Source organism: Tachypleus tridentatus, chromosome 10, assembly GCF_004210375.1.
Source record: "Tachypleus tridentatus isolate NWPU-2018 chromosome 10, ASM421037v1, whole genome shotgun sequence".
In the NCBI taxonomy this organism is placed as follows: Eukaryota; Metazoa; Arthropoda; class Merostomata; order Xiphosura; family Limulidae; genus Tachypleus; species Tachypleus tridentatus.
This window is the reverse complement of record NC_134834.1, coordinates 132,816,434-132,833,046: the sequence shown is the minus strand read 5'-3', so window position 1 is coordinate 132,833,046 and position 16,613 is coordinate 132,816,434. Positions and strand designations below refer to the sequence as shown.

At 31.2% G+C, this 16,613-nt stretch overlaps 1 protein-coding gene across 6 annotated transcripts in view; it reads left to right on the top strand.

Moving 5' to 3' along the window:
- The window catches only part of RPA2 (Replication protein A2), a 37,855-nt gene that overhangs the window by 8,066 nt on the left and 13,176 nt on the right, over positions 1 to 16,613 (top strand). For 5 of the 6 annotated variants that reach the window (XM_076463764.1, XM_076463759.1, XM_076463761.1 and 2 more), the window contains 2 exons: positions 2,057 to 2,139; positions 10,082 to 10,182. In XM_076463764.1, the coding sequence (XP_076319879.1) occupies positions 2,127 to 2,139; positions 10,082 to 10,182 (114 nt within the window). In that variant the 5' untranslated portion in view covers positions 2,057 to 2,126. The remainder of the gene's footprint in view (positions 1 to 2,056; positions 2,140 to 10,081; positions 10,183 to 16,613) is intronic. The other variant, XM_076463763.1, reaches the window with a different exon arrangement.

The following is a 16,613-nucleotide window of genomic DNA, read 5'->3' as shown; positions in this document are numbered from 1 at the left end:
TGAGAGGCACTTAACAGAACTTCAACTCTCTCTGATGTTACAACACTAATTTTTTTCTATCAGCTCAGACCATCTACTGCCATCAAGCCAGTCACTAAAGTCTTAAGAATAACTATCTTAATATGCAGACCCCTCTTCTATGACAGCTACAAATTTGTCTTCACCATGTGTTTCAGGATTTGTCTACTGGATCTGCTTAGCAAGGGTATATAAAGTCTGATCCATGGCAGTCACAGGTATCTTGCCTGGGTTGACATGCTGAATTGTTTCATTAGCTTTTGTCTTTGCATGTTTTACCATTGCAGCTGAATAAGTATTTTCTGTTAGAAGAGGTAGTAAGGGAAATTAGTTTTTGACTGAATTTCTAGCATGGAAAACCGTCCTCTAAACAACTACAGTTTACCTCTGACTATTTCAACTACATTTCAAATCACTGACATTCTTATGTTTTTTTTTGGTTTTTTTTATTTTTGCATAACAAACTGGATGGTTTCACTATAACCACATTCTTCATTGTAGAAAGTAAGTTGAGCAAATGCAATTGATTTTACTGAAAATATTATTTGAACTACTTTTTTGCATTACAGGCTTTTTGCATGTGATTATAAGAGTCACACATTTGTTATGATAAATGCATTTAAGTCTAACATTGCTATATTAGCAAGAATTTAATGTATCTAAACTTGACAGCTAATTCTATTAATATGCACATCAATTTCATCAGTACTAGTTTTTGAAACTTTCCAACAGCTTCATTACAAAAGAATTGTAGAGATTCTTGTGTTGTAGTGTTAGTGGGTACATTAAAACTTGATCAAGATTTCTTGGAACTAGATTCAAATGAACCATCATATCTTGGTGTTTCTGATTCTCTTTTTTAATATCTGTCTAGTCTTGTTGGAAAATTGTATATATATTCTTGTGATACATTGCATCATTTAACTTGAGAATCTGAACAATTCATATGCAGCCATCAAGATTAAGTTGCAAGTTTTTTGAAAGACATTCTGTTGAATCAAGCTGCCAATTTTTCTGGTATACAGTCATATCCAGTTGGATACCTCATACTTTATTTTTCAGGACAGATTAAAGATTAAGCATTTATGTTTGCCATCTAACTGACAAAGAAAATATAAAGCCTAGTCTGTTGTGAGATAACTACAGGATTCTTCTCTAAATGTAATAAGTTTTTTTTCTAATTGGAATAGACATTTTGTTATCATGAATATTCTGCCACCCCTACACCATTAAACAAAACTAGTCACCATACCACCACACAAGCTGATACTTTTATTGAGCATGTGCATTTGGAAAAGAAGAATTTAATTAACTTAAGCCATTTTATGTACTTATGGTGAGGTGCTGTATCTTCAAATCATGGGAAATGTAATTAAACCTGAAAAATAGAAGAAATTTGTTTCCTATGGTCTTTTAATGTTGACTTCCATCTCAAAACAGTCTCTATCCCTTAAAATTAGTGATAAAACACTACAATATTAAACTTTAATAGAAAGGGAAAGTATACAATATGCACATTATTATAAAAATATATGTATGTGTATTGTATAATTCTAAATTTGTTTTAATGGGTGTATGAAAATTAGTTTGCAATCTATTTTCCCAGATGTAGTTAATGATGATAAAAAATACTAGTTTACATATATGTATTTTCTTCCATCTGTTTATGTTCATAATTGTTACCACTGACATTTTCTTGTAGTTGTTTTTGCTATATTTTTGTTTTTATGGTGTTTCTTTATATTAAGTAATATTTTTTGGAGATTTGTCTAAACCTACTGAGTTAATGTGAATGTCTTTTTATTCACAAATCATTTTGAGGAATGGAAGCCATGCTTTAAGTATTGACTAATATAAAAAAAGTAACATTACTTCTTTAAATAAAACAGATTTGATTTGATTTTTATAACCTCCAAATTTGATTATAATATTAGTATCACATAATTTGTTTACCATTTTGTGTAAAAACATTTACTCTGATACTAACATGGCATACTTTTCTGTTCTGATTAAATTATGCATTGACATTTTTCAACAGTTTTTCAAAATCTACATTAACAAAGGCCTTTATTAAAGAGACTGATTTGTTGTGAACTGAAACTTGCAACATGTGGAACACAAGTGAGTGCTTAAAATTTATGGACAGATTACATTTTTTGGTAGAGAGATACATTGATCTTTTAATGTATTTAGTTATTTTTTCTTTTTTGTATGGAATAATATATTTATGGTTTCTTTAAAAAGCTATTTGTATTGAAAATAATATTGAATTGTAAATGCCACAAGTGTAATTGAGGTTTTTGGATATGTCTAATGATGCAAGGTGTTGTTCAGAGCATGCAAAGAAAAAGTTGAAGTAATTCTGTTTATGAACTAAGGACCTGATTCAAACTGCAGTACAAAAATTAAGTCAAATTGATTTGTAAATGAAAACAGGTATTCATTTTAAATGTAAAAATATTTTGGTTTTCAGCTATACAGCATACAGTTTTCATTTATAATATATTTAAATAATAATTTCTATAATCTTAAGTGCAGCTAGACTTCTTCATTACAGAATTATTTTAAAGTTGGTTCTAAAGCTATTCTTCAAGTGCCATTGTTGAAAATTGAACATACATCATCTATACCTTTATAATTTATCAAAGGAAGACTGCTTTCTAGATAAAAATTCAGGCAATTTTTGTTGAATCTTCAAGTATCATAATGCATGCTAAACTCATTTCACTGGATGACTTAGAAACCTTGGTGGAATGCTTCTAGTAAGCTGGGACTTTCTTTTATTAAAGTTTCTCCAATTTCTCTTAAGTCATTTTTAGTTCACAATCTTACACTTATCAACTTCATTTAGCTGAAACTGTTTGTCAAATTGATATGTTGTTGGATAATTTTTTTCATTCTACATTTTCCTAAACTTATTGGTTGTCTTCCCAACAGTTACACACATTTCTTAGGAGGGATAATATGAAGAAGTAATTCTCTATTTGGGATTGGGATTCTTTTGCACAGTATTTTTTTTCTCACTTTCTGAGTCTTTTCCCCATGTACTTGTTTTCTTTTCTATTTCATGTTCATCTAGTACAGGGGTCACCAAACCTTTTTCACAGGGGGCCAGATTACTTGGGGAATGAGAAGTGCAGGCCTCATGATCATTATGTTCAATACTCATAAGCTAGAAGGAAAGCTCTCTGTAAAAGACTTAACACTAAGTTTAAGATGCCACATTAGCCACATGGGAGTAGCATGCAATACACACATATAATAAAATACAAACAGAAATACAACCAACATTTTTATTTACCAAAGGGTTATCAAAGAAGGTGACATTAGCAAAAACAATTGTCACATCTCACATAGTGAGTTCATATCTGAATTTCACTAGGCCAGAAAAAAGTTAGCGAGATTTATGAAATTGGCATTTGGCTTTCAAAATATCTTAAATATTCGGTTTTGAATTGCTGCATCCAATCATTAGAATTGCTTTCAAGTGTTCATCAGTCAACCTTGATTGATGTACCGACTTCACATATTTCATTTTTGAAAATGCTTGTTCACAAACATAAGTTGTTCCGAACACTGATGCCATACCAGATGCGAACTGCTTCAGCTTTGAAAAATCATCTTCAGGTATGCAGCTGTAAAATTCAATGAGTTGCCCCTCTCTGTGTTTTGCTTTCAACAAGTCATTTCCTTGCAAATTGATGACCTCCTTACTGACACAATCAAAAGGATTCTGAAAAAGGAGAATGTCACTTTTGATTTTGTTGAGATCCAAGAATCTCTCTAAAAATGCTTATTTAAATCAGCAATAATCTTTTTCTGAATCTCCAGGTTGACATCATCTGTGATTCCAGCATGAAACTCATTGAAACACTAAAAATGAGAGAGGTTTCCTCCTTCCAAATGTGCTTCAAACAGTGACATCTTTCTCTGAAATCCTTTAATGATTCTACAGAGATCACTGAAGTTGTTGAAAGGCTGATACTTTCAAAGAAATTGGCTTTTTCAGGACACTGCTCATTTGCTGCTTCCATCATACACTCTTTGATGAAGTTGCTATCAGTAAAAGGTTTTCCTTGCTTGCCATCCTATGCACTATTTTGTAACTTGTATGAGATTTATTTTCAGCAAACTTTTTCGTGAAGAGATATTTTGAGATTCTAAAGCACGTTTCATGGATTCAAATTTCTCAGATTGGAACTTTCCTGAAAATTTCAAATATGTTGATAAATGTTTTGTTTCATAGTGACACTGAAGATTGTACTCTTTCAAAACGGCAACACTTTTGGTGCATATCACACAAGTAGCTTTCTGGTTTTTTGTTTCCACAAAGAAGTACTTTTCTCCCTATTCTTCATTGAAAGCATGACACTCAGAGTAAACTTTTCTTCTTTTAAAAGCAGCCATAACGATGGGTGAAAAAAAACAGGATCTGAAAATGAAAAACACAGAACGCTGTGAGAAAAGTATTGTACTGGTCCAAGAACGCACAAACAAAATGTATTGAAATGTACATTTGCCACGACACTTACTTAAGAACGAGTTATGAAAAGCGCATAACCTGACTACTAAGAGAAATGAGCTTGTGAAGCGGTAACCCTAGGCTGCTGAAATTACAATACGAGTTGATAGGACGAGGGTTAAGTCTGTACTTATTTTTGAAATCCTAATGCTTTCATAGATACGTGCCTCGATATGAATAAACAGGCAGCAAGGACAAAAGAAGAATTTTCCTATTGGTTAAAAATGCATGTGACAGCCTTGTTTCTTTTTATCATAACTTCTTGTGTTTGTGTTCCAGCTTAAAGCAACCATCAGTGTGATTTATTTTGTTATGACAGATAGACATTTGATGAAATATCGCTTTGTATTTCCAAGTGGCTAGGTGCTGGTGGGCCACACAAAATGACCTCAAGGGCCGTATCTGGCCTGCAAGCCATAGTTTAGTGAACCCTGATCTAGTAGGAGTGTTACAACATAATTATGCCATTGCTGACTTTTTTTCCATTTTAATGGTTGTTCTTGATCTAAAATTTGATGTTTTACACCAATGATAATTTAAACCAATTGTTTTACGTAACTAGATTACTATTTTTAGATTATGGTCAATAAAAATGTATATGAGTTAAGTTTCTTCTTGTGTCAGTTTTGTGGCTAAGAATACTTATTCTTAAAATTAAACTGTAGTGGATTATTAAATTTCTAAACCATTATCATTAGTTAAAGCATACCAGAAAGTGCAGAAATCAAGTTAGTCATCCATGTTGTTCAAGGTGTTTATGACAGATGACTTGTGAACTGTCAGTGTAGGTTATTGCTTTGGGTGGAGGATGGTGATTAAAAGCACAGATAATAAAGCCATAAAATTAAAAGAAAAGAAGAGCAAGTGTTAAGAGTTAAAAATACAAACATAATACAAAGTGATGCATTAAAAAAAAAGTATTCATTTCATATTTTTCAACTTTTCAGTTCACTGTACATTCATAATTTCTTTACAGGAAGTGTTAGGATAGAGAAAATAACAGCTAAAATACTAGATGCCCTTTCTAAAGGCTTCCTCCACTAAAGTCTTAAGAGTAAATAAAACCAAAATTAAGAATAATAAATATTTTTATTTCTTGCTTTTCAAGTTCATGTGTCATACTGTGTTGTAGCCAATAGGTTTTGCATAATTCATTGCACATGCACATTTTACTTGTGTCACAACAGTACAAACTGCATCACTAAGTGTCTTTTATGTGATATCATTTTGGTGTTTATTGACTGACTGACAGACAACAGTAATATATCATGGTGCAAGTATTTAAAACACATAACCTCCCCCAGGCATACTTCAGCTTCTCTTTTGGGGAAAGTTTTAGATAAAAAAAGGTTTGATGTTAATTTAGAAGGTTCTGAAGGTTATACAAATGTAATACCAAAAAATAATACAAAAATATATTTTTATGCTTTCTATGAGAATGTCATTTCTCTCAGACTTACTGATCAAAGGGTTCATAAGTTCTCAGACAAATCTTCAACAGAAATACTTCCTTAAAAATTTCTTTTTTTATATACAGCAGTTTTGTAATGTTAACTAAAAGTGTTAAATTTTGTTAAGATACACTTAGTAACTTCAGAGTTAAATACAGTGTCAGATTGGCCTACTTTATACTTAATGTTAATAACTTGTTGCTTTCTCTCACTTAACTATCCTTCAATCCAATTAAGTAGTTATTTTCCAGTATCCACCAGTGTGATGTTTCAACCTATCTTCTCTGTGGAAATGTGTCAAATGTCTTTAAAATCTAAATATACATATCCTTTCATTCACCTGTATGATACAACATTCTTTCTTTAAAAAAACTGACAAATTAGTAAGGTGATTTCCATTTAGTTAATATGTGTTGATTTTCTTTTGTTATTCTGTATTTCTTTTAATGGTTTTGTAAATCTTTAATCTAATTAAGCCTTTTTTTCCACTACAGAAGTAATTCTGCTCTCTTTCTGTCAGTATTGGCCTTTAAAACATTAATGATAATATCAGTATATTTGCATAACAGCAGGTTTAGGTCAGTTCAGGTTTTTTAGTCTGCTCTAAGTTTCATATTTGTTTTAGATGTAAATACAACTTAGTTACTAAGCTTGGTAAATTATAGTAAAATTCTATGATATTGATAATGTAATATATAATTTTTTGGTTATTCAGCTGTAGATATATATATAAAACCTAAAAACATTGTTTGATATCCTCCACTTACAGAAATTTTAAAAGGCTTAGGAACCTATGTTCAGCACAAACAAATTTAAAGGCTGTAGCTGGAAGAGATAATTGTTTGCTTTACTTCATTTATTGGTCTATATTTTAAGACAAATAACTTTAATAACTTATTACTAAGTGGTAATAATCTACATACGTATATACTGTATTAAATAAAGTAAAAACCCTATAACCCAAGTGCTTTTGAAAGATGGGTCTTTCTTCTTCAGAGGCAAACTGGGAGTGGTGGTGTAATCGAACAGGTGATATATAAAGGGAGTTTAGTGGCATCATGAAGGTCATCAGGTTTTCCAGGAAATGTTTATTTCTCTGTGTACTATTGTAAACTCCTCATTTTTGTTACCATGAGGTTGATGGTGAGAATTAAGTGAAAAGGTGTTAGGGATATTTTAATTTATAAATGGCTAAATATATGAATATTTAAAACTATACTTAGGTGTTTAAGATGGAGACTAATTGAAAAAGATATACTAATCAATTTTTAAAAATAGGTATGAAAAATTATCTTAAATAGTAAGTTTTAGGAAATTCAGCTTCTATATTACATGAAAAAATAAGCACAGAAGAAAGTTGTGAAAAAATGTATATAATGTATTGTATCTGAAATTTAACTATATATTACAAAATGCTAGTCCACTAAAACACAGCCAAGACAGAATCACATTATAAAGACTAAAGGTTAGTTTCATATTAATATATATGGTAACATGAGCAGACAAGCATCACATCAATACAAGTTATGTTATATTGATCAGGCACGACTGGAAGGTCAATATAATAAATCAACATAAATATATAACATTACGAGACTTAAGCTACTTAAATAAATGTTTGTATCTTTGTGTTATGTATTCATTCTAGCACAAAACAGCAGGCAAAATGTATAGTCTTGCTGAAGACAAGCATTTGAAATATATTTAGTAAGTTTTAGACATTAGACAGATATTTGAGATTTTTAGGACAAAGAATAGTTTTTTAAACATAATATGAAAGCTAAGTAATGAAAGTTTTGATATTTTCACAAACAAATGTTAAGCAACAATACTTCATTATAACATCTGGTTTTTGTGTACCAAAACTTGTAATCTGTACTAAAAGTCCACTAAATTTTGTGAAGATACAATTACTGCATCAGTTACACTAAATATATAACACATGCAAATACATATATGAACTCACGTACATTATACTGAGCCCAATGCAAAATGGCTCATGTTATGCAAGTTTTAGGTTCATAATTTTATAAGAAAATATTTTCAGAAAATTCTAAGTCTTACCCTACTAGGAGAATTGTGACATTTGTTTTCTTGGTATTCTGTTTTCTATAGTTTAGTTACTACCTCTGAGAAGCATAGAATGTAATGTAAATTACTCATTAAAATATTGTCACTACTCAGACAAAGCATAATTTTTGTAGTCTTCAATCTTATTTGGTTACAGTGCCATAAATTACAAAACACCTCTTGCCACACCCACCTGTTACATTCTCTTACACATATTACCAATAGTTCTCTCTGATGTTTAATATTGCATTATTTATGACCTATAGAAGGTTTTAACCTGTGAAATAATGTATTATATTACATTATATTTTGTTTCCAGTGCAAACTTTATTCTTGTGGGAATCATCACATCAGTGTTAGCTGAATTCTTAATGGCTCTAGTTGCATAGCTAGAAAGTATGAAAAATTATCAAAGTTAATGGATACTGTCTTTACACATGTTGTTATTCTGTATTCATGGGTTAGTTATTTAATTAAACAAACAATTACATATTGTAGTGGCATTAGTTTAAAAAGACAGGATTAAGTTTCATAAACAGCAAAAAAAGGCTCCTATAAGTATTTATGTCTTAGTTTCATGTGTATTTTTATTTATTATTATAAAAGTAACTATATTTTAAAAATTAGATAAGTTTAGATCAAAAAAGTAGTAGTAATATTTTTCATAAGTCACAAATTATTTGTGAGTTACATGATAGGGTAATGCGAGCTACATGTTTACCGAGTGATTTACAACTTGCAAGATAGGATTATTAGTTAAACAGATGTATGCTGTTTAGGTGAACAAACAATTTCCTTCACAAATTTAAGTGTCATTCTATAAAGAAAAAAGTATAGGCTTTTTATGGTGGTTATGATGTCAATCAAATTGACTAACTCTGACTAGTTAGGCTGGAGAAAATAACAGATAAATTACAAGTTTTACAGAAACAAAGCTTAGATTTATCTAGGAGGTTTAAACAATTATACAAATGAAAATCACTTTGCACTTTGACTAGTGTAAAAAAATACTATATATTCATGGACAAATCTTTAGTAAAAATACTGCTTCAAAAATCAGATTCTTTTTGTGCAAAAGTTTGTAATACCTATTGAAAGCTTGAAACATTTAGTGAATATACCCAGAAGATATTAACAGATATTGCTTGAAAACTAAAAGGCCAATTTGAAGTCAAGTTGTAGGTTAACTCAATTGACCATGTAGCAAGAGAGTTACTTTTATAAAAGATATTTGGTTTAATACACTGTAGATGGGTGCTGGAGCTTCATAAAAACAGTTTGTCATGTTTAGTGTAGTTTTTGTACTAAAGAACAGTAATAGTACACAAAGATTATCTAATCATTCTATAAAAGTAATGGTTATTTGATACAATTTATTTTTATTTTTTTAAATAAAGTCAATTTCCAATTGTTTTTAAAACTATCAAGAAAAGTACGTCGGTGATTGTGATGTGTAAATTTTTGTTATTCTTGAGTTATTATCAGTAGCAGCATTCAACAGGACTTGTCAGTTATTGGTACTTGGAGTTTTGTTTTTGTTTTTCTGTTTTATAAAAATATCATTTAGAGGAAAATCATCTATTGATTAAGTATTTGAATACACATTATATGCATAACATTTATGCAGTTTTAACTTTGGGCATCAGTGACTGCAATAAATATTTATTTATGAAGAGTTGTGATAAATTTTAAGTTTCATAGTCATAGGAATTTTTTCTGATAAAAAAAAATGCATCACTAATATAAAGAATGACTTGATTAAACTTTTACTAAATGTTTGATCTAAAAATTTAGATTTCTTCTGAACTGTTAGTACTGAAGTGCGTATGTGTGAATGTAAACAAAAATGCATTAAAGAGTGTTAAATATTGAAACTGTATGTCCATTTAATTTTATGCTCTATGAGCATTTTTGTTAAGATTTATAAAAATTTCATGTTAACTAAGATTCTAAATACCTAACTTCATAAGCAACTAATTTGAATTAACAGCAAAAGACATTTCATTTGTTTCTTATTTAGATATGGATCAGCATAGTTTTGATCAAACAGGAGGGGGTTTTCTGAACTCTTCAGGGAATTTTGGATCACCTGCTATTGGTTCTCCTAATGAAAAGAGGAAGGTGCGTATTTAATGTGTAAAACAATTTTAAGAATTATATGATCTATATAAATGTAATAGCTGAGAGTAGAAAGTTTTTGAAAAGAACATTTCTATTAAGACAGTTCATAAGCTTGTTACATTTGAGTTATGCAGATGGTAAAACAATTTGCACATGTCTTTTAAAAGTATTATTTAAATTAATTAAATGAATTTGATTAGTCTCTGAAAAAATGTTCATTTCTTGGTTTTAAACCATATTTTCATCTCAGTTACAACTTGTTTTGTGTGATTTTGAAGTAATTTTTGTTGGTTTGTAAAACTAATAAATGCTTTTCTTGGTTTATAAGGTTTCTGTTTAATTTTCTTTTCTTTTTTTTATTCTAACATTTTGTTATTACTAACATTGTGTAACACTCACTGTTGTTCTTCATGACATTGGCAGTGCTGGATTAGTATTGATATATATATACAGCTATATCATTTGTCTGTGGCATATTTCTCACCAATATTCTGTTTGGTAAGATGTTATCCTCAGATCACTGAATGCATCAGTGGTAATAATTGACTACTCAGCATTTGCATTAGTAAATCTGCCTGATAGGGGTTGTGATATCTCATGTACAAATAAGTTTAATAAACATTTCACACAGTTTTCAAAAAGAAATATTTGCAAAAAAATACTTGATAAATGTGATTGAATGGCAATCTATTCTAGACTCATAGTAGGAACTATTTGATTGTTTTTGGGAATCAGTTTTTGTTTTGTTTATTACTTCTGTGTATATTATGGTATTGAACATTTCAAAAGTAAAAATAATAATATATCCTCACAACTAAAGTATATATATCTCTGGATCATAGGAGATGGAATTTTTAGTGTGTTCAAACCTATCCAGCCAAGCTGTCACATGCCCTTCTGTTTTGTTTAGGCTAGATATGGGAAAGCTGTACTGTAAGTTGACCTGTCCCTCTACACAGTGTAATTTGGGCCACAAGAGTGTAAGTTTAAATAAAATATTCAAGGGAGGTCAAGGTCTTCATAAAATAGTAATGAACTATAAATATCATATGAAGAGGATGCCACTAGCACCTTTTGTATAAAATGGCTTAAATGTCTTGAAATAAAGAAATTGTAATAAAGTGATCTATAGTTCTTTATTACTTCTTGAGTACAAGTCTCAAGTGTGTGTATCAGGTAGTTATATGGATCACTGAAGGACAAATTAGACCATCTCATAATACCTTTCTTGCCTGTGAAGAAATAAGGATCAGGGAGATTAAAAAACAACCACGTTTTGAAAGTCATTTAAACCTTGAAAATAACTAGATTTTTTGGCATAACACATTGTTTATTTTAGTTTTCTTGGTTAAAGAATAATCTTTCCAAAACACCACCTCTCCTCAACACTTTAGCTTTATCTTGATAAAGTTTCTCTTCTCTGCCAATCTGATCATTGATATGAATTATACCTTGCTTGCTCCAATCTTTTTACCTCATTATACTGCCCGTAGCAATTTCAGTATTATGAATCTCTTCACCTGCATGCCTTGTAAAAGACAAATTTTATATAAGGGTTAAGTTCTGTGGGGTCTCAACTCAGAGGTTTCATATAAGTATGGAAGAATTTCACCAAGAATTAGTGTGTTATTCAATTCTTAGAAGAGAATTAGTCATTCATTTCACATTTTCTCCTTTATTGTCTCTCATACCATTTGGTTTTCTACTTCTTAAGGACCTTCTTGCATCCAGCCATTGAGCTCAAGTCATCTAGGATCTTTGGCGCAACAAGCCAAAGAGCATGTTGACTTCTATTTCAAGGGTTTTTATTTATGGCTGTTTATAGCCCCAAAAAGAGACAGGAGATTGGTGACATTTTTTGTCTCAGTTGCTTAATCCAGCCAAGTCAGTTTATAATGGAGGTGTTTCTTTCCCTTTGATGGTTATTTTCACCCAGCCTATGGATTGCAAAATTCACACTCATCATTACATGAATGACTGGCTTCATTTGGCATAAATTCACAATCTCTGTTAGCAGAAGCTACAAAAATTGGATTTCTTATCAAATGGGAAAAGTCTATTCTTACTCCTACACAGTACCTCATCCATTTAGGGGTGATTTTTAGTTTCACTGTTAAGGTCATAATACAGTTGTCACTTTCACCACCAGTATGTGCATTTCTGTTTCTCTTTTAGGGACTTAGGCATCCATGGAATTGCTCATTCCTTTGGGTCAAGCTCACTTGCAGATCCTTCAGTGGTGATTTTGGAACCAGTGGGACATTTGCATAGATACTCCAGTTGTCCAGTAGTCTTGTTGGCTTCAAGTTTGCAAGACCTTGGCCAGTCGTTGTACAGGGAAAACACAACAATAGTTGGTGTCCCTCTACTGCTTCCATGTCCAGAGATACATCGTTTCACCCCAGTACTTGGGATCCTACTATGTCATTTGACTTATCCCCTGTTACTCTGATAGGCTGGATTCATCATTTGCTTTATATGGCTTACTTCAGGTTTTGATTGGAAAAATGGAGTCTTCTTAGAGTCTTAACTCATGAACTTCAACATATTCTGATCTCCCTAGCAGCTCAGTTGCTTCTCTCACTGTAAGAAATTGTACATGCTGGTATCTGGTCCACACCTAATACCTTTATATTTCACTATTTACATGATTTACATGTTTCCTCCACAGATAGGTTTAGGCTGTTCGATATATGCTCTGGCTCAGTTGTGACAGAGTTGAATAACTTCATTACATCTGTGTTCTATTTCATTTCAGGGAACCTCTCTTCATTATCATTTGGATCCTACTCAGTGATGGGTGCTGCCTGGCCAGTGATATTTTTTTCTATATCTGCACTAGCTACAAATAGACTAATAAATATAACTCCTGGTAGAAATGAACTCTGTTTAGATGGGGTGTTCCATAAGATCATCTTGGCACTTTCCAGGTGGTACTGTTATTCAGTATCATGCATAATATACAATATTGGACTTCCATTCATGGACTATCATGAGTAAAGCATAAAGGGATTTTCCCCATCCCTGCTGTTTCCTGGATTGTATAAATTTGGATTGGTTAATTTTTCAAAATAGAGATTTTAGTTCATCTGTTGCACTGTCTCTGGAATGTTTTTACTCAGAATTCCCAGTGCAAATTTTTCCCACACTTTTACATAATGGAGCATGGGATTTATTGCCACTCCCAGTTTTCAGTTGCTGAGGTGGTGAGTAGAGGTCTTTTCCTTCTGAGTGATGTTAGCTATTCCACTTAAGGAGAAGAGGGCAAAGCTAGACACCCTTCCATTCATAACTCTGGATTGTTTTTACGAGATGTTAGGTTAAAGCAGGACCAGCCTATGTGTGAGCCTCTTCATAATTCTTGTTCAGAGATAACACTTCACTATCCAGTTGTGTTGAATAAAGACCTTCATTTGGGTCTTTATATTACTTTTCATGATCATGGAAGAGGGTTCTTTGACCCCTTAAAAATACCATAGGCAGGAGGTGTTACCTTGTTTCTCAGGTTGGAAAGATAGAATTTAGGTTTCTAATCCCAGGCTGAATTATCTGTTTTTTTCAGGTTAAGTGAGGTGGGAATTGCCCTATAATTCTGAGTTCACTTTATTGCATTCTGTGCTTCTTCACATTAAGAGGAAGGTGTGTTCATTTGGATGCTACTTTCCTTTTCTTCATGATTCTAGTGGCTCACATACGGCATTCTGTAACTTTTAGGTTGGATTCCTGGACTCATAATTTTCAGTTCAGTTTGTTGCATTTTGTGCTTCTTCTGGTTGGGATGAAGATTTGTTCACTTGTATTGCTTGCCTTCACTTAGTGATTCTGTTGGTTTGACAGGCAACATTTTGTAACTTTCAGGTTGGGCTCCTTTAATATCATATTACTATAATATAACACTGCACCTTGAGTATATAGCCCTGTAATTCCAGTGCAATGTATTTGGGGCCTAAATAGCTTGTGAATGTTTATATTTCTACACAAGGTGAGTGTTGTTTTGCAGGAGGAACCAGTTTTGGAATAGATGTTCCTCCTTGCACGTTTATTTTCACAGTGTTTTGGTTTTGATGCTGTGGCTTTTTGTCTTTGTTGCACATGTATCTGATTTCACAGTATCTGAGTAAAGAGCATACGTATTCCATATGTATTGCAGATCTCACTAGTGTGCAATTCCATATCTCATTTTACATACATTTTCTACCCAGAGCTTTTTGCTCTCACTGAACCTTCCACCTTATCATTATTGGATAAGTAAAGTGTGAAAGGAGGTGTGTTTCAGAAGTTTACATTGTCCTATACAAAAAGATGTGTTTTCAGTAATACGTACCTTTTCAGACTATCCCACTGTTTTATGCAACTGTTTACAGATGCAAATATTAATAATCACTTTGGGGGAATTTAAGAAACCTACATGCTTTATTGGTAACATGTTTAAGCCTGTGTCAATGGGATTATATCTGTGAAGTTATACATGGTAATACTATAATTCTGAATTTACTGAATGTACCTTCATAAAATTTGGCATACTTTCAGTAAATACTATAAATCTATGGTACACAAAAAATTCTACTTTTTAATAGAAGTATATTTTTTACTAAAGGTTTTTGAATTTATGAAGCCTTTACTTAGTCGGTTAGACTAGTCTGTATGCAAGACACTTTCAGGTTAAAAATAAAAATACTTTTTATTACACAGTTTTTATATTTCATTTGTATAACCTCCTAAAAATATCATAAGTTTAGTTCTGTGGAACTTAATGCTTATATACTAGTTTCTATATCATAACACTAAATGTAGCAATATTATCATTGTAAAATAAAGTGGAGATAAAAAGTCTCTGAATGGATAATTTGTGGATTAATGGTCTTCACAGTTTAAACTCTTAACATTTTCACACCTGTTGTCTTTCATTTTATTGCTGTAGCTTTAATCAGTAGATCATTAGCAGTAATTACAATGAATGAATGAAGTGTATAATCCACGTAATCTTTGAGAGAAATCATAATCGTGTTGGACTTAACTTTTTTCTCTTATTTACTTCTTCAAATAAAAATTCATGTATCTTTAACATATGCATCTTGTAACACATCAGATTCATCAAGCACTAGAAGATGATGTCCAACTACTATAACTATGTAACTAGGTTAGAAGAAAAGATGCATTGAGTTTAACAATGACAATTGCACATGAATTATCTGAGGAGCACTCTCTAAGTTTGTCAACCAAACAGAAATAAACATAATGAGATTGAGCTGTAAAATTGTTTGCTTTCTAGTGGTTATAAACATGCCTCTCCAACAAAGATATGTTTTATAGATAAATTTGTTTAAAGCTACAATAAGATAGGAGAAGCTTCACCGATAGATACAAGAACTTTAAATTTATATCTTGGCAAATCAAAAAGATAGGAAGTTCAAATTTTATGTACTGATCTTTTGGTATCTAATTTGTGTTTTTAATTGGTTGTTCACTCTGAAACCCATAAGAGTTTATAAAAACATTTTTTTATAAAGGAATAATGAAAAGGGAGGTTGTATGATATGATGCAGAGAAATGAAAATTGAGAATTTATTTAAATACTTCATTTTGAAATTCAGTAATTACAGCTTAGTTTATATAAAACTTTGAATTATAAACTACATTTCACTGCCAGATATTTTAATACATATTAATAAATTTGTAAAGCAACCCTTTTAAAAATGATGCACGCTTTTGGCTGAGTAAAGATTGCATAGTTAACAGGCTTACATGATTTATCACAGTTTCTAGCTGCTAAAACATGAATAACATACTTTGTAAGATCAATTGAAACAATCTTAATTTGTTGTAAAAATAAATTTAAATGTTAAAATTAGTTAAAAGATATAACCAACAGAGCATTGGCTGAAGAGTATAGTGTTCAATTTTCAGTTACTAATTGAAACTTGGCTGTGCAGTCTGTACTGTATTATCAAAAGCTGTTGGATAAATTGTTTTTTAATTAATAATGTGTTTTATCAATGACACTAAAATCAGTAGGACATTTACTGTCCAACTATGACTGTCAAAAGACTTATTCTAAACTTAAATATTTTTTGTAACTTAGAATTCTAAGTTATGCATTCTTGTATGTTTATTAGAAGTTATATAAGTGAAGATTAATTTGTATTAGTTTTGAACTTCTAAAATTAAACTTGGGCATTAAACATCAAAATGGGTTCTGTTGCAACATATTTATTGGAACATGTCATTCAAGATATTGACAATATTAATGAGTAACTGACTTTTCCTTGTTGTACTGCAAGTATGTAAACTCAGAGTAGGGATACAAGTTTTTGATTGTATCTCTTTTTATCATCATGTTTGTGCAAGGGATCATGTGCACACTTAAATTTTATGTCTATAACTCCATGCACATGTTTCTATTCAAATATGATTGTTTTCAGTAGCATTTC